Source organism: Galleria mellonella, unplaced genomic scaffold (assembly GCF_026898425.1).
Source record: "Galleria mellonella isolate WM207_F2 unplaced genomic scaffold, CSIRO_AGI_GalMel_v1 utg172, whole genome shotgun sequence".
Lineage (NCBI taxonomy): Eukaryota > Metazoa > Arthropoda > Insecta > Lepidoptera > Pyralidae > Galleria > Galleria mellonella.
In genome coordinates this window covers 2,548,359-2,568,049 of record NW_026442015.1, presented here as the reverse complement: position 1 = coordinate 2,568,049, position 19,691 = coordinate 2,548,359, and the positions used below count along the sequence as shown (strand labels likewise).

The window sequence follows — 19,691 nt, the reverse complement described above, 5'->3', positions numbered from 1 at the left end:
ACATATATTAATAGTTGTTGTTACATCCTTGATTATGTTGTAGTTGTCGGAATTTGACGGAAGTTTGTACACATATGTAAATAAAATGCAAATGCCTTAAACGGCGATATAACGTTGTTATAATATGGTATTTATTATAACAACTTTGAAAGAGACCAAATGTTTTCTAAGTATCAATATCTTTTATGATTACAAGGATAGATACTCAAAGGAAAAAAAAATGTATTGTTTACTTAGACTAGACGACGTATACATATTACCTATTCAAATAAAAACTCAAACACTGCGGGTCATACTTATATAATTAGCAATGACTAGTATCGATTGATCAAGTAAGCTCAAAGGAACCTGTTTAGTTTTTACGGCTAAATTACGATTTAGTAGGAGTTCCTAGTATGTCGAAAAAAGTTTGGACGATTGATAAATGTCTCTCACTAATTGCATTGGGTTGGCTGGAAGAGATCTCTTTTAGAGATAAGCCCACCCTTACTAACAAGTTTTTAAACGAATATATATATATATATATATATATAACATTTGATTTGATTTAGTATCAATAGATATTTTGTATCTTCACAGTTAGTAGAAAAAATATGGCACATTTTATGGAATTTATAGCGCCATCTTTATCCATCTAACAGTAAGTTCGTCGTGTTCGTGCTAATTACATATCGACCGTTGCAAGATTTAAGTCGGAAACAGCAAAAGGTCGTAGTTATTTTTATCTTTCACAATGAGCTCACACGAGACAAATTGTCGCCCATGAACCATCATGAGCAATTTAAATTTGCGATAGTGGGTGGTTCTAGCGTATATGAATGCGTTTATAATATTCTAGAAATTACCAGAGGATTGATGATATGAATTGTTCTTTATGGCAATCCATGACGCAAATAGACCGAAAACTCCAGGCGGAGTATTAAATTTTCATTGAGTGTGTTTGAGTCAGGGCATTGAATTACATTAATTATTTAGTAACGTAGATTTTAAATATAAAAAAAAAAATATTACGTTAATAGCTATAACATCATTATAATCGTAATTTTCATGGCTGTGATTATAAACAAAGTTTTATATTTATTTTATACTACTATGGTAGCAAATAACCACAGGGCCTATCTGATGGTAAACGAGGTTACCGTAGCCTATTGACGCCTGTAACATCAGGGATGTCACTCGCGCGTTGCCGACCCTTAAGAAACTTTATTACGCTCTTTTTGAAGAATTCCATGCTGTAGTCTCTAGGGAAAATCTCGGCAGGAAAATTATTTCACAATTTGAGCGTTCGCGGGAGGAAACTTCTCTGAAACCGCATTGTGTGTGACCATTTTAGTTCTAGGTTGTAGGGATAGATTCCCCACTGATAGTAAGCGGTGCGATGGTAAAAGATGGCTGCAAGCATAATGCTCAAAAATTCATCAGAACACAATTCGTTATCTATGGTTTTATTAATAATTTGGTATCGTTATCATTTTAATTCATGTTAGAAGTGGTAACATAGAAGATCGAAATATATTTTATGTACTTTTGAATGTAATACGGAGCAGTTGAGTACTGTCTAGGAGATTCAGATAAATAAAATTTACATATTTAACGTTTCAACCGGCAATAACAATATTATTATTATAAATGCTATTCTATCAAATATACGAATACAGTATATAAAAAAAGATAACACAAAAATTGAGTTACTACAATGAGGTTTATACGCTATTGCAAGATAATTTAAGACTAGTAGACATCGCAATAACTTGTTTGTTTTGGTGTCGTCTTACAAACCACGTGGTGTCATCTTACAACTTTTTGTTTGAATATAATAAGTATACATATAATTATATTACATATCAAGTAATATACATTCCAACTTTGTCCACTTTATTTGATTACTGGCTTTTATCCGCGCCTTTGTCCGCGTGACTGGGATATGTTTACTGACCGGAATAAAAAGCAGCTTATATGCTTCTCCATCATATATAGTACGTGTATACCAAATTTTATAGTAATTATTTAAAACGTTAAGTCTCAATAAGGTAACAAACCAATAAACCCACTTACATATTTATAACATTAGCGAAGATGTTCTATATTGAGATTTTTACCTGGAGTTAATCGGATGCCGCATCCTATGAACGCTTCAATGGCAGATGTTCGCGATGACCTTTTAACACGAATTTTTTTATGTGATTCTGTATGTGTGTTTCACACACCGTGATTTTGGGAGAGATTTTACAATTATACCTCATCCTTTACATAACAGTTAAGCAAACTTCTTGGCACTAGCAATAGGTGAGGCGTACTCGTGCAGATGACATTGTACAAAATCGTTTAGTTTGAAAATGTGAAGCCTCTGCTTTAAACTATTGGTTACTTAGTTGAGCGAGTAGAACTAATGGCTAATTGAATCCGGTTTTGAGTTGGAGATTTCCTGTTGCTTATTTTTCATTAAAGAATCAAATTATTATGATGCTCGTATAATGACAGCGATAAAGGAAATTACATTGGCAAATTACGAATTATAATTAAGATTTATTTGCAACGCAAGTGTCAAAATAATGTGATTTAAAAGTAATTTTGTTTAGTCATTATATTCTTATAGTTTTATATTTGATTAATTTGGACACGTGTAGAATTTATAATAACTTCAAGTACTTCTTATAACATTGTAAAACAAAGTACCAGTCTATATTTTTTCTTCCAAATGATAGTATGTATACTGCCTGTAACGGCTTGAATGTAAATGATTGGAAATCCAGTAAGTTGCCATAAACTCAATGATTTTTTTCCAATTATTATAAAGATATTTCTTGGTCTTTCATATAAAGTAGATATGAAAACTTGTTTTCACATTTTGGCTAGGTCTTATAAGATCCGTTATGATCCTTAAGGAAAAGTGTTCAGTATCTCTTAAAATTGCGGTTTTGGCAACCCACCTGCCAAGCGTGGCAAGTATTGGCAAACCCCTTGGCCCCTCTTATGAGTGGGCTTTGTGTTCATCAGTGGACAGTTAACGGCTGATATGATGATGATGAAGGCCGTCATCCGGTAAACTATGCTAAAGGTCTCTTTGTACAACGAAGGTTGGAAGAAAAAACTTGTTATCAGAAGGCGTCACCGGATCCGATAAATAAGTATGAAATTCAATGTAACGTCATTAGACTACACTGGCATACAATGCCATTCGAAACATAAATATATACATGTATATGCAATGTTGCCACATTGCCTATACGCGTATACGTCAGGACTGTCTTTCATTGAAGTAGACAGAAACAATGAAATGCCAAATGCTCCGATTCAAATATAATTTTGTCGCATCTTCTATATTCATCAAATCTTTTCATACAAGCTCACCAGTATTTTGCTGTTTAAATGTATATTATATTGTTACAGTCGTATACTACAGTGCGTGACTTTGCTAAACCGTCAATCATATTTTTTAGGTCGAGTGAGTATCAAATTGTGTAATAGCGTAGAATCTAAAGGTTTAAATTATTTATAATAACAACGTCAGTATAATTTAAGTTGATCTTAAGTCATGTGTAAATGTGTGATTTAATAATCATTGTTGATAATAGAGTGAAGTCACGTAAACAGGTTAGATACATACATAATGTTATCTCTGGTATTTTTCATATTGACATTAATATTTTCAATTGACTTCCAAAGAAGAAGGCACTCATTTCGGTTGTTTTTTATCAGTGTATATGTTACGTGATATCTCTGCTACTTCTAAACCGCCTTAGATGTTTTTGTAATCGATTTAGACTGTTTTGTTGTGATGGTACCGTCTTACGAGTATTAATGTTATTATGTAGTTGCGGATTGTTTCTGCGCAGAAAACTTACATTATATTGCGATTGCAGTCACTGTTTTGTTCGTGGAACAAATTTTTAATAATTGTGGGTATTTATTTGATGATATTGTATTCTGCTCATTTGCATGGTGTGGATTACAGTTTTTGGCAATTTTTACTACGAAAGAACTGCATTGAATGGAATCTCTAATTCAATCTAATAAAGATTTGCTTTTTCACGAACAAATCCCTCGTTGAATTCGTAATTTACATTTTAGTACTTTTTTTATTTAGTATTGTTAAATTGATTCAAGTGAACTCGTACTATGGTTATGACGCGCACAATAGGTATATATGACGTTTCATTGACTTAGCTCATCAAATACTGGTAAAATAAACCGTAAGACATATATCATAAAACCATAAACGTCCTCCAGATAGTCGTGTTTACACGGAAATTGAAAGCGAATTTGTGTAAAAGCGAGAGGAACGTATTTAGCGTGTCTAATTTATACTGGGCTGGTTTGAATTAGCACCATTCTTGCCATAGTGTAAAATTTATGACCGAACGGCGCTGTGGCACAGTAGTGGGTATGCTGCTTTTCGTAAATGGCATTCTGAGTTTGGTTTTTGGCCAAGTCTATTTAAGATTTGTAATTTTATAATTGGGTGTGATTTGCTTCCTCTGAATTTGTTTCTTATTGTATTCGTAACTATGCAATTCTATTATCCAAACAGGTTTTTGGACAAAAATATGAATTTGGTCGTGACAAAAGTGGTATGTATTATAATTATTCATGATATGGGTTAATATTAAATCAGGGATTTAACTTCTGATATTGGCCCCACAATTATTCATTGCACAAAAAATGGGGTTCTTCAAAAAAGGGGTAAAAAAGTTTCACAGCAACGTGCCGACCCTGAAAAACCTTTTTAACCGCCCCAACGTAATGCCTCTGGTATGGCAGGCGTTCATAGGCAACGGTAATTGCTTACCATTAGATGGGCTGTATGCTTATTAGCCACTTCAGTGGTATACAAAATATTGTAGTTGTTTTATTATTGGAGAATATGATACATATACTTTAGTGATTTTTGATGATACATATAATATATATTAGTAATTACTATTTTCTATCAGGTGGGCCTTCATAAAAAAAATTAAAGTCGATAGAGTTGCCCGCACTTTACCTGGCGGATTAAAATCAAGTCAAATATGTTAGATTTAAATTTATCCATTGTTATATGTAAATTCTAAGCTCTCCATCGCATTACAGTGGGTCCTGACTGCAAATTATTGGTTAACTAACTGAATGTAACGCCAACGCACATACCATGGCCATAATGGACAAGCAGGTTGCGGATTATGGCACCATTACTTATACTGGGCCGCTAAGGTTATATTGTGTAATCAAGATAACTTGTGGCAGATTTTGTCACACGCCTGTTTAAGTTCTTTCGTTAACGCTGTTTGCCTATTTCCTGTCGTAAAATAGGAAAAGTAAAAAGAAAATCTTTTTTTTGTTAATGAAATACATATAGATAAAAATGAATAACTAGGTTTTGATTCAGAAAAACAACTATTTTTATCGTGATTAATATGGAATAAACACGGGAGTTTTTATCGATTCGCAAGAAAAACTGATTTGAAGTTAATAGTGTGGAAAGATATTGCGTTATATACACACACAAAAGAAAATACATTCAAATTAGGAATTTCCTTCTTTTTTAAGTCGCCGATTCGCGAAATGTATTATTTCGTAGTTTATCTAATCAGGGTTGAAATCTTGATATTCTCATGTAAACTATAATAGCTTATATATTTTAATATGCGCTCACTAACTTGTAGTTCTATTTGTAACAAGTTGATATTGAAACTGGGTCACCTGGAGCCGTAATCTCTAGCCACCGTAACAGCTGATCGGCGTGGGTGGGACCTTATGAATATTTGTGTTGAAATATTTTGACGAGGTATTTCGTCAAGTGCTGTTATGGCGGCGGGACTTTTTAGTTTAGACATGTGAGTAATTGCATGTATAGAGATAAATTAATTATGTGTTATACCAATGTGATTATTTTGATTCGCAAATAACTGCGACTTTAGGTCAGGTAGGTAGGTGATATTTTGCATGGATCTGTATACATACTTTGTAGTTAAAAAATATGTGATTCTTTGTACAAACAATAAGTATTGTTTTTATTACTTTTGGTACTATTGATTATGTTATTATCTCGCGGAAATAATTATAAATTATTAAGTTCTTTGGAAGTTTAAAAGATTGGCAACGCACAAGTAACTTCTCTCGTGTTGCAGGTGTTCACGGGCGACAGTAGCTGCTTTCCATTAGGTGGACCGTCTGTTCGTTTGTCTTCCTAAAAATAAAAAATAAATCAGTGGGCAATTCTGTTTAGCATTTGCCCTGTTTTAATTGTAACGCAAATACGAATATCTCAGTTAGACGCAATATCAGATCGGTTATAATTCGGCACATAATTAATTTGTGCGTGCAATCTATATTTTAATTTAAAGCTAACAAAGTGAAAGGCTTATTTAGTTCTATAGATAATAGAAACTGGTCTAGTAGTAGTAGTAGAATGCGCTTGCGGGTTCTGCAGGTATAAATTTTTTTGCTAAGAATATTTTGTGTAGAGGTAATAGTTCAGTACATACTTATGTAGACGTAGTAACAAAATATTATAATGTAAAAAAATATAATAATAGAAGATTTGGTAGTTCGTTAAAATGTATTTATATTCCAGTATATAAAAAATGGGAGAGGCTTATGTTCAACAGTAGATAGTTGACGGTTGATGATGATGATATAAAAAGTTACCTATTCTTTGGGCTCTTTAATAAACATCGCAGTACATTATAATAGCTGGGAAAAATGTACTTATGGTCATATGTGGTTATCTTGTGTTTCTATTTATATATCTAGCAAGTAAATTATTCACTCGTCAATTTGTACGTTTGGGTCAAATTACGCATGCACTGTTTAACCAGTTTCTTTTATCGGAATTCACCGAAACTTTGGATGTTTACGTGCTGTTTGTGTACGTGAGAATATTATCAATCTTCCCGCGTTTATTGGGAGTGAATGGCAAACGAACCATTTGATGAAAAGTTGTAACCGTAACGTATAAAACATCACCACAGATATAGAATGTTCGGTGAAATGCGACTTTTAGATGTTGTCATTTGCCACCCCCGGGTATAAACTTACGAACTAACACTATAACGCTGTTGCTGTTTCACGATAGAAATAAGTAAGAGCGATAAATTACCCAGTTTGTCATGCTGTAATTAGGGTGCTTGCATAACGTGCGGAACTGCCGTGGTGAAGATGAACGCGCACGCACTCACATTTCTCTACGAGTTGCAACTTAATTATTTCTGAGAACATTTGTGTCGATTACTACCAATCTGTAGACTCGTCATACCAGAAACCAGCTCCTTATCAGAAAATTGCGTAGTGATTATAATTATAAAATAATAGATACTATTGATAAACCGTTGTGATTATTCCATTATCTCCGAAACTAAAGTCTAGGTATTGATCGATTCGAGAAAGTGAGAGCTGCGGTACGAATATTAATTTTTATAGAGAGTTCAAGTTCGGTTAATTATTCAAGCGAAAAAAAGGAAAAGGAATATTCCGTTACACATATAAAATATTTAGGGATCCGTGTTTTAAGATTAACCTGATATGGTTAGATACTGATTTGAGTTTAGGTGTGCCAAATTATCGAAGTGTCAATACAAATATTTGTATCGATGTCAATGTTTATATATTAATAATTGGATTTTCCAATAATCTATAAATTGTTGCATATACTTGCAACTTTTTTTTAATAAAAATCAAAATATTGTCACAATTCTTATTGCAATCGATAGTGTTTGCTCCCGTGATGGTTCCATATAATTATTGCAACGATGGAAACCGGTGCCTATTTATTTATGCAAAACATTGCTTGTTGCTGAGCTAATTTACTTGTAAACACACCATTTCGTATTCTAAATTAAAATATTTTAGATATAACTACGAAACATGACGTCGTTAACTAGAAATGGAATTCAGGGAGCTCATGTGTAATATACGAAACATTAAAAAGCATCTGCGTTGTAATCTAAGTTCAAATTACAAGGTCTCAGGTAGATCGTGTAGCTGTAACGGTCGGCGCGTGCGCATCCTTCACAAGGACAACCAGTTCGCCATCTTGGAATTACTTAGAAGCGAGATGCCATCACAATTTACTAAATAAAACTCTAGTTTAAAGATTTACGCACGTAAAAAAGCTGGCGTTTACTGTTATTTTGTTTGTATTTTTTTTTATTAAATTCAATATGCACACTTATAAGACATAGATCGATCTCTACTGTGTTTGCCTACTCGTGTACGGGACAGTAGTTCAAAATCCTCCGTTACTATCATTTGAACTGGCTTCTTCGTACTATATATCGCCCGTGGAGTTTTTATTTTTCATTCTATCACTACAATTATATTTTAGTTCATTCAGTAACTAGCACATTTCCCATGTGACTGCCAATATGGGACCAGTTTAGTGTTATTAATAAAACGTGTAATTCGAACTTCCGTTCCAAGGTTATGATATGTTACGGTCCTAAAGTCCCCAACAAGTCTGTAACGAGCGAGTGCTCATCCTTCGCGAGGACAACCGGTTAGATCAGGTGTCGATGGCCTTGGATTTTATTTCTATTACACATACATATGATTCTTCATTTAAACTGGATTAGGTATTTCGACTGTTTCTTTAATTAAGCGAGTTCTAAGAGAAGGTTTCAAATGTCACAGTATTTCTTGTTGTTACTCTCCTATCCGCTTCATTCTAATTTTGTGAGAATTTCACGGTTTTTTTTTGGAATAAAGTCATTGAATTATTTAAGTTTAGCTTGTATACCATTTTTTTACTTTAATTAGGTAACCCGTAGGCACGATCTACGTATCAAGGGTCTTAAAATATTTTAGCTATTAATGTCTATTCTATAAATAACGGTTATAATTTTTATCTGGTACCTCGCCATCATTCGAAATTTTAAAAATGATAAGCCTCCAACTGTGGAACTTAGTAGATTTTACGCTTTCATCCATCAGTGTAAAAGGAAATAAGCTTGTATTAAAAATGTTTCGAAAGTGATCTATAAAATTTGAAATCATCTTATTAAATTTTATTCATAGAAGGTAAGCGACTCTGAGTGTTTGTGTACATATATACTCGTATGTAGGTGTCAATGTTTGCAATGATTCATCCCCATACCTGTACTTCCGTTTTGAAGTTGAAATAAGTCCTATTTGTCACATTATTTTAGTATGTACCTTTAAAAAATACTTTAAAGCACTAACTGCAAGGTCATGACCTTGAGCCTTGACTTCCTACTATTTTGTAACTGTCGGTGGGCATGCACGTCCTCTACAAGGACGACCGGTCAAGTCAGTCAGTATCTGTGATTCTAGATTACGTTTTTTTATCCAGGTTATCATTTTCTTATCAAGTTATCATATAAAATGTCATAATTTTTCATAATTGCATAATTTGTCATAATTGCATATTCTCCGTATATTAATATTTACTATTAAATTATCTCGTTCTATTACTTCTATTATTACACCTTTCATTATTAACTTTGCTCTTCCTTCTTAATCCTATTTATTTACCTTGTTTTCTCTTGTTTTTATATCTTGGGAGTTTTCAATAACATATTTTATTTCATACTCTCTACCAACCTTGAACGTAGATCCTATCATACCTAGTCGAATTTCACTCATAGTTGTCTTTGTCTTGGCATTTCAATATATTCTAGTTACATACAATCACAATAAACGTTACATTCACCAATTCATCGATATTTATGAAAGTGTACCTCAACTAGACACATAAAAATGGCGATGTCTATCTTTTCCAGACGAATAAATCAACAACGTTATTTACTTTATACTTATCCACTTAGGCAGTACAGCAGCTAAAAACAATTTGCTCTAACATTAAAATTTCAATTAAAGGTGCCTCATATTGTTTGTACGTCATAAGCACTTATCGGAATTGCAAAGAGATCTTACGCAAAGTAAACAAAAAATCAAGTAACTAACCCAAAAACGTTAATCTCTATGTAAACTTTGGGCCTAGTTTGAGATAGTGTTACAAGGCTGTTGTACTATTTACACAAATTATACTATTTAAATGATTCCATGAAACTTTATTATGTCACGTTTGTTTCCTGAATAGAATATGCCCAGATCTTGAGGTTTCGAATCGTTACTTTAAAGATTTATAAGTTGTGACAGAATTCTAAAACGAGTCATATTTTTTTTATATCACAAATGTGGCAAATAAGCATACAACCCATATGATCGGCGCTTTTTCTTTCTTTTTCTTCATCTTTGATACTTATATATATTAGTACCTTAGATTTGTTGCTAAATTTCATGCGTGTTTCCATGGGACTTCATAAATAATTATCTCTATGTTTTTAAAATACTGTTATTGGCACTGTTAGGTCTATTGTTCTAAAACTGTAATGTATATTGTTGTTAATTATTTTGTAAATGACTGTTTGTTGCCATAAACAAAAAATAAATAAATAAATAAAAATGATTTTTAGCAGTCCCTGTTGCTTATAGACGCTATCATATTTTGTAATTTGCTTCATTGATAATGCTTATTTTTTTTTTCTCAAATCCGTAAAATATAATAAAAATTTCACTCAATTTTAATGAGTGTATCATTAATTATAATTTGAAATGTTCAATAACTATCTACTGTGTATGTGCATAAATTTGAAGACCTTGTATCTATAGATAACCACCAAAATAATCTCCTCTTTTATGGTAAAGAGTTACTGAGGGCTTTGTTAACGCTTTGTTAAACACTTGTTGATACTTTTGTTCTTTTGTCCACAGATCAAATTGGAGAGCGTGCTCGGACTGACAGTGGGCAGTAATGCGGCCCTCGACTGTGATCCTAACACAGAGATCGTCGCCTACCCAGCAGGGTGAGTACAAACCACTGAATACTTTTAATAGATTCACGTAGATTTTCGATTATTAGAGATGATTATGTTTAGAATTATAATACTTTGCTGAGTGCATTCGAATGTAGTATTTCAAAAGGTATGTATCTATGTATATATTAGTATAAAGTCAAAGACGTAAAGACAGGACAATCAGTCTTTTGATTCTCACAGCGTATTACGGCTTTAACATGAAGATAGATATGGTAAATGACGGCGGCGTTACGCCATCACCGCGCAGAGTAGGAAATGTTGAATTGATGCAAATTGTGTCAGCCTGATTTCTGTAGTATACGCTGCCACTTACATGTAAAAATTAGAGCAGAAGTTCTCAAATTTTAAACTCTCAATTCAGAGTTGAATATACTTCGCGACATTTCAGTGAATTTTTAAATATTCAAATAGTCTTCATTAAGTCTAGTTAGCTTTAGTAATATAAATGTTATGAAGTAAACAATTGTTTTTGAATGGACATGTGATGCGCAAGAGTGAAGAGAATGTTTTATGAATGGCTGTAACGTCACCTGTTACCTGGAACATGGTAGATTGTGTGAAAGTTGATATAGTCAGAGTAGGAATTAAGGTGAAAATTGAGATTATAGATGAATAGAAGAGGAAATGTATTACGTTGACTTAGAAAATTGGAATAAAGGCAGAAAGACGGTAATTGCATTAGGAAGGCTATTCGGTCACTGCTTTCCATCTATATTGGTTAAAGATTATTAATAAACAAATCACATTACTTGACTCACGTACCCTTAGAGTCAACCCTAGATTTATATTTCACGGCTAGAGGAATCCAATTTTCCGGTCGGAGCGCATCCCGCTCTAATTTGATACCCACTACTCGATCTGTCTGGCAGACGTGCAATTTGATGTTACAATTTGTTCAAATTGCAAATTTAAAATTGATATACATATAAATGGTGGTAGAACCTATAAAACCATAATCAGTTATAGCTGTTTGTAATAAGTTGATGGTTGTATGGCATATTAGTAGTTAGAATAGTTTTTAATAGTCGCTGGTTTTGTTACCATCATTTTACCTATATCCGTGCCTATGCCGTGAATCAACATTACGCGTTATTTACTTATTACTTATTTACTTTCCGGTGCTTCAAGATACCAGATATAGGTTGTTTTCAGAATATTTCAGGAAAGGGTTTTCATTTTATTTTTCGAATGTGTGTTTCGTTCGATCTAGTAGTCGTATATATTGTTCTGTCTAGTAGGAATGGTAACGCATAGAGGGTATCGTAGGCGAAACAGTATACTCTGTTATGTCCATGGTACTGCTCATGCTATAGACGACGGTTACCACTTTCCATCAGGTTGACCATCAGCTTGTTTGCCATTCTAAGTTGTATATAAAAAAAGTAAATTTTTGTTTAATAATCTACTTTTAAGTTTTTGTAAACTGTAAAGTTGGGTAATAAAGTCATAATAGAGCTTCCATAGTTCCTGTTTGGTTGAGTATAGATAGCCTAAGGTTTATTGTCTGATTACTATTACTGTACGTCAGTATAGCGACCATAACTTGTTGCATTGACGCACATTAACCATTATTGTGGTGGAACTAGACATTCGTTTACTTTTGGGCTTCATCCTTGAATAAGCAATAGATTACACATAGCAAACCATAAAAAAAATATTAACTTCGTTATTATTAATAGTTTTGAAATTATAAACATTAATTTTTCTCATATTCTCTTAGAGATAATTTGCTTTTAGGTTTACAAGAATTTTTTAATTTTTATTTTTATTCTACATATTCATTCTGTATTTTACTAAATATTTCATATTTGGCCTTTATTTGGAATATTCGTAGTTTAGTCGCGAGGGCGTCCTTGAGTTACTTGCCGCCATCAATCTGTTTATACAGACCTCTATTGACTATGATTTTGTCTGCTTACATAACAATGTACAAGTATGATCGATCGTTCATTCCATATGCTCAGATTACTGCTTACTGTACTCGCCCATTGACCAGTTTGCTTTCTCTAGTCAAATCGTATTTTTAAATAAACCTGAATATTACTTACTCTAATTCGTACATAAATTATTGGACACTGTTTGCATGTTTAATATATACAGCAAATGTAATAACTTAAATATGAATTAGAGAATTTATTAACGGGAAAAAGGTACGAATTTATTTTACAGATGGTTAACTTAAACATAAATTTTAGTAGGTATAAGAATTCATTGCTCATTGTTATTTTAATACTACAGAGGTTTGAAATTAATTTTGTAATATTAAAAAAAATACTATTATTATCTCAATATATTTTTCTACAGATAAGATGATTACTTGCTTCCCCAAATACCTTAATAAAGGGGGAAATCTAACAGTCCCATTGCTAGCAATATACCCAACCTATCGGGTTGACCTCCGCGCGGTTCCCCTTGGAAACCATCGTGGTTAATTCTTATGTCATTCTTCACGATGGGCTAATTGACCTGCTTTCATCCTTACCTATCATCTTTTATTGGTGCTCCACCAACGTATACCGATAGCGCAGGCTGGATTACCATAGCTTAGAATAGCTTACTGACGAATGAAGGACTATAATTTATATAGTGGGATAATGTAATAACGTATACACGCATCTAAAACTGGGACTCTGTGTGGATGTTTTCAGACGTTTTTATATGCAAGGATAAAGTCAAGTTCTTGAATATAAAAATTGATTTATTATTATTATCATATCGACTATTACCACCGCAACCTGTCATAATGAAACGGATACAATGACCGGTGTTACGTCATATTTGACACTGATACGTTCCCGTTATGGTTTCGTCCATTCATGACGGCAATATGATACAGGGTTAGTTTTATGATGAGGCATGGTTCGCAAGGCTCGCATGTGAGAGTCGACGTTCATTTGCACGTCGACTCTCACATGCGAGAGTTGACGTGCAAATGAATGGGATATGGGAGTGGACGTAAAACTTTTTAAAGATCTTAATTAAATGTTTTTAAAATTTAAATTTCAGTAATACTGGTATCACTCATAGATCATTACCATAGTATTCGCAGAAAATTGTTGTATTTGCTCGACTATGGAGATATTCGATTATGAGTTTCTTATCATTTAACTTTTTTATATTTTTTACAGAGGCAGTATCATTTCATGTGTCATCTCATTTGAAATAGAGTATATTGTGACATCTCAATTACTCCATTATACCGGTTTTTATTTAACTTAACCATCCACATTTCTTTATAGAGATTATTTTGTAATGTAATTGTATTATTCTTTGTATAGTTTATTAAGGTTTTTTCAGTAAGAAATGTTTCTGTATTATATTTTATTTTCACAAACTTATTATTAGGAAAATTAAATTATTATTATTTTATAAGTAGACGTAAAGTGTACCAGTCATCCATCTAAATATAAATTATTTATGTCGCGACGCGGAAAAAATTTACTCTGTGTCACTCACTAAGTTCATTGTGAAAGATTTATTGTGTCATGACATCATGAGACGATATTATATTATGGCAGATACATATATATGCTGTTGTTAAGAAATTGGAAGAACAACGCAACATATATTATTTATTTGTTATAACAAAGGACTTGGCCTCGTTCACTAACGAGCGCGAATCTATAACGACCATATTATATTTTGTGTCTATTGCCCTAACAGAGTAGACACGTTTCATAATAATAATGTTTACAAATGTACAAATATTACTACCGGTAGTGACATGTGTATGTATAAATTAGCACAATGTTATATCTCAATTTGAATGGTGTTACCAGTTATATATTCAAATTAGATTTATACATATAATAAACAGGCAAAGAAATAGCATTGATGCTAGGTATTGCATTTGCCTATAGACTCCTCAAGGATTATTTTGAAGAAAGAAACACTGTTTTACTGTTTTTGGCTTGATATAGTAATATGTACATTATTTGTTTCGATGTAAAGATAGTCAATGCAAATGCAAACTAAGGTCGTGAGAGCATGTGAGGTATGAGGGTATGAGAGTGCAATTAATTGCTGTCTATATATGATGGTGGCCATTTTCCCATTTTAAATAGATTTGGCAGATATTTTTATCTTTTTCAAAATAACGACAGCATACGTAGATAATAGTACTATTCTGTACAGTATGGCTACAACCTGCCTCTCTATCGAGCCTATCTCATCCCCTCGCTGTGACTCAAATATAGGAAAATAGATAATACTGAGAGAAACAGGTTGTTTTATTTTTAAGTCTGTGAAAAACAAATCGAGATTGAAATTACAAGTCAAATTGTAAACCGCACTTTAGTTAATGTAATCTTTCGAGATACAGTTCAAAATGTTTTATAGCAGTAAACAATGTACGTACACTGCGAAGTTCATTCCCCCGTCCCCGACGACTGTTTCAGCTGAATAACACGAACCCTGTAAATTAGCCAAGTTAAATAAACCTGTCATATTTTGCTGTGTAATGGAGAACTTTAATCCAATCCATTTAAACCAGTCCCTACATACTAATGTCATAAACTAGCTGTTTACGATGGCTTTACCCACAAGAAACCTATTATTTCCAATCGCGTAGCAACTTCGGGTATTCATGAATTATTTTTTAGTATTAATGGTAGTACTAGGTATACATAAATAGTATACATAAATAAATAAAAAAAAATTATATAGGTTTATTTTATGGATGCGCCCCATAAAATAAACCTACATTGAAAAGTTGTTCTTGCAACTTTTATCTGTCTTTTACTATACCAAATACTAAATATGGTAATATATCAGATTTCAGGAAGATTGATCAAGCCGTTATAAAAAAATACATTCTTATTTTATAATATTAGTAAGAATGCTATATGCATTTTTACGTATTGGTATTACTAGTACTAATAGCTCATACTTTATAAATAAACCTATATTGAAAATTTCAACTTAATTCTTTATCAGAAAAAAAGAGACAAAACTACCAGTGCTAATAGTTAAAATAGGTTTAATCCATATTCAATTTGATTTCGTAGTCTTTTAGTACACGACTGCATTCGGGAATGATTTTTTCTTTCTTATATTGATATTTAAGTGATTTCATAAAAAAAAAAAGGTTAATTGATAACCTCTATTTTTTCTATATTTATTTACGTTATATCTTCGCAAATTTTAAACTTATTTTGATAATTTGAAATCTATAGAGTTTACACTAGTTTCGTACGTTTCATATGAAAGTTGTTGCTTTTTTTCGGAGCATAATCTCAATTTATTTAGTCTATACTTACTCGATTCTAAGTTATCTTGATCTATGATTATTGTTCTTCTCAAAGATTTTAGAATAGAATGTTCTTAGGTTTTTTTTTGTATTTTTTTTATTTTAATTTTATATGCTGTTTTTTGGTTACTCGTTTAGTCTAAATATACTCAGTTCTATTTTTTAGATCTTATTCTTGTTGTTTAAATAAATTGTCGTGTTTACTAGAATATAGGAGAATATATATATTATTATATATACATTAGATATAACAATCTAATAACTCTTTAGCATCTATGTCTAGTTTTTATTTTTGTAATCCATAAAAACAAAACCTATATAAAAGATTTCGTATTCACCGCTTTAGGATATAGAAGCCTGAATATTGTCCCGTGGAAGTGCAACACATGTGCAGTGTGCATAACGTCCGTACGGTTTTGTAATAGTATTGATTGCGCTAGACGGCAGACGGAGCGGGCGCGGCGGCGGGCGCGGCGCGGCACACCTTTAGATCGATACACATCTATTTCGTGTTTCAATTTTAATTGAAAGTCAAGGGAGTCTTATTATGAATGGAGTTGCCCTACCAGAGACTATTTTTATTTTTACGCGACATGCGATGGTAAATAAGTTGACTGCCCACCTATTTCAAAATGGTAACCGTCACCTATAAATATGTACAGTACCATGGACATCATAGTATACATTGATAAGTTTACTACTGTAATATTTTGGAGGAAACAATCATCCTCATCATCATCGTCCACATCATCATCTTAATCATTATCCGTCAACTGCTGAACATAGGTTTCCTCTTTAGACTGCCATAAGGAATGGTCCTGAGCCACCTGTATCCACTGACTCTTTGCAATGCGTTTGAAGTCGTTACTTTATCTAGTGGGAGTCGTCCTACACTGCGCTAACCCGTACGAGGTCGCCACTCAAGAACCTTTTTTCTCAGCCTATTGTTATTTCAGCTTGCTTATCTTCCGGGCTATGTCGGAGGAAACAATAAAGTGTATATATTTATCTATATTTTCTTGTGGTTCCTCATGTATTTCTATTTTTGAGAACCAATGAAAGTAATTATAGGGTACGGAGACAATATTTTAGTTCTTAGACGTGGCATCTATATACATATAAGAAATACTATGGCCACCATAGAAAGGCTCTGTGATGTCCATGACACTATTAATGTCTACAGGCGACCGTTACCACTTTCCATCAGGTTGGTTGTCAGCTTGTTTGCTATTAATATTGTATAAAAATATTAAAAAAAGCAAGATATTATGCCTTACTTGCCTCCAAGGTACAGCAGAGGTATCCATAAACGATTTTTGTCCTAAATCTCTCTCTGTTAAAAACATACAATATATTTTTCTATAGTATTAAAAATGTGTCATAATAGTTGTTTAATTAATAGGATGTTACTGTCAACGCCGAAAATAATGCAATTGATAATTTGGTAATAATGCAACTACGAATATGAATATACGGCGAATACTTATTAGATTTATCCAGTAATATTTGAGATATTGAAAAAGGTTTGTTTGAATCGTAGCATTTGGCGTTCCATTGTTTCAGCCTACCCTAATGGGAGACAGGCGTGACAGATATGTATGTATGTATTTATTTGAGATATTATGTTAAAAATAATTTATTTTCAGTCCGTAGTCTTATGATTAGTGCCCATTTTTTATTCAACAAAAACGGTGAACAAGTGCATAACCTATTTGATCGTAAAAAGTTACCGTAGGCTATGGATGATCGTAAAAGGTTACCGTAGGCTATGGATACCTACATTACAAGGAGGGTCACGTGCGGGGTGCCGACCCTGTTGATGTTCTCCGTCAAGGACGGATCTGTAGGGATACTCTTGAAATTGAAACCGATCAATCAATATGGGAATTCTGATATTTCGCATACTCGAATTGCAACAGTAACGATATATTGGTCCCTCCATTTTGTATGTGTATTTAATTATATTTAAAAATTGTGTTCCAAAAAAACCAACTTCAGTTGTGGCAAAATTAGTTATTTCGGTTTAAAAATTAAACTCCTGAACCAATTTTGATAAGATCTCTATGGAACCAATCTGTAAGTATATTCTTTCAAATGAGAATTTTCCAAATCGGTTTAGAATCGACGGAGTTTTTTTTTGATGGGTGAAAATGGTATGGTAACCCCGCCTGCGCTAACTGCATACGCTGGCGGAGCACCAGTGAAGGGTGATAGATGAGAATGAAAACAGGCTAGGTAGCCCATCATGATGAATTCATCAGGAATTAACCATGATAGTTTCCAGGGAGAACCGCGTGGAGGTCGACGTGGTTAGGTATATTGCTAGCAATAGGATTCTCAGTCTCCATTACTAACAATCCCTTTCCCCCCGAGTTATGACAAACATTAAAACAAAGTACAACCGAATTGAGAACCTTTTTTTTTTAAATCTGTAAAAAACTAAAATAGTATTGGTTTAATATTGTAATCGGTTTATTGGGTGCTATTGACGCTATTTTGACTGATATGTATTAGTATTGATTATTATGTGATTATTTCTTGTAATTGTTTATATTTATAATAAGTTTACTATTGTAATCTTATGGAGGAAACAATAAAGAGTATCTATCTATCTATATATTGTTTGCTAATGCGAATACAATTGTAACCCAATTTTTAATAGTTACGTTTTATTTCAAGAGTACGGTATAAAATTGACATTGGCAATAGCTTGGATTGTAAACGATATTGAGATTAGAAGTACACTTGAGGTAGTTAACGTAATTGTCCAGCACGTGACTAAAGCCACAGATAACGGCTAGTAACTAATAATAGACATAACAGACAGTCCGAGTATAAATCACAGGCTATAAAAGATTCGCGGAAACGGAAGTGAGGTACAGTTGAACGTGATTGTCGGTCGGTGGACGCTCTGTCCACTAGATTTTTTGTCTTGAAGTACCGTTGTAGGCTCTATTATGAAACGAAAACTATATAAGTGTAGGTTCTTTTTTATATTATGTATTGAGAATGTGAAACAAGTTGTTTGCTATGATGATGAAAGCGATAACTATCACCCATAAACAGGAATAGCACCGAAGACATTTTATACAATTCTGCTCATGATACTTCTATTTGGTTGCTGTTGTCATTCTTGCAGAATAAGACATGCCCCTAGTGATAAAGGTACACCAGAGGGAGACTTTGTACAAAAGTCGATTGCTTGGATACCTCTGTCCCATTCGTGTTTCTACCGTGAAGCAGTTGTGCTTGCATGGCTGTGTTTCAGTTTGAAGGATGGGATATGGCGTGAATTTACTGGATACAGAGGAATAACATCTGAGTCCTCAGGAATGGCAACGCATGGAGGGTATCATGGGCGAAACAGTATACTCTGTTATGTCCATGGTACTTGCTCATGTCTATAGGCGACGGTTACCACTTTTCCTCAGGTGGGCCGTCAGCTTCTTTGCCATTCTAAGTTGTATAAAAAAAAATTAATATTCACAGCAGATTTATGACGGTTATTGTACGTCGAGTTGTTTACAATCCGCCTGCAATGTGGCAACTATTGACAAAACACCTCAAGGGTGGCCTATGTTTAGAAGCGTAAAATTAACTGATATTGTCATTATTGTATGTCGCATTAT

The 19,691-nt window shown here is 33.2% G+C and overlaps 1 protein-coding gene across 12 annotated transcripts in view; it reads left to right on the top strand.

Annotated features, from left to right (window-relative positions):
• The window catches only part of LOC113514452 (mitogen-activated protein kinase-binding protein 1), a 114,175-nt gene that overhangs the window by 51,241 nt on the left and 43,243 nt on the right, over positions 1-19,691 (top strand). For all 12 annotated transcript variants that reach the window (XM_052893114.1, XM_052893113.1, XM_052893115.1 and 9 more), the window contains exon 3: positions 10,711-10,802. In XM_052893114.1, coding sequence (XP_052749074.1) covers positions 10,711-10,802 — 92 coding nt within the window. The remainder of the gene's footprint in view (positions 1-10,710; positions 10,803-19,691) is intronic.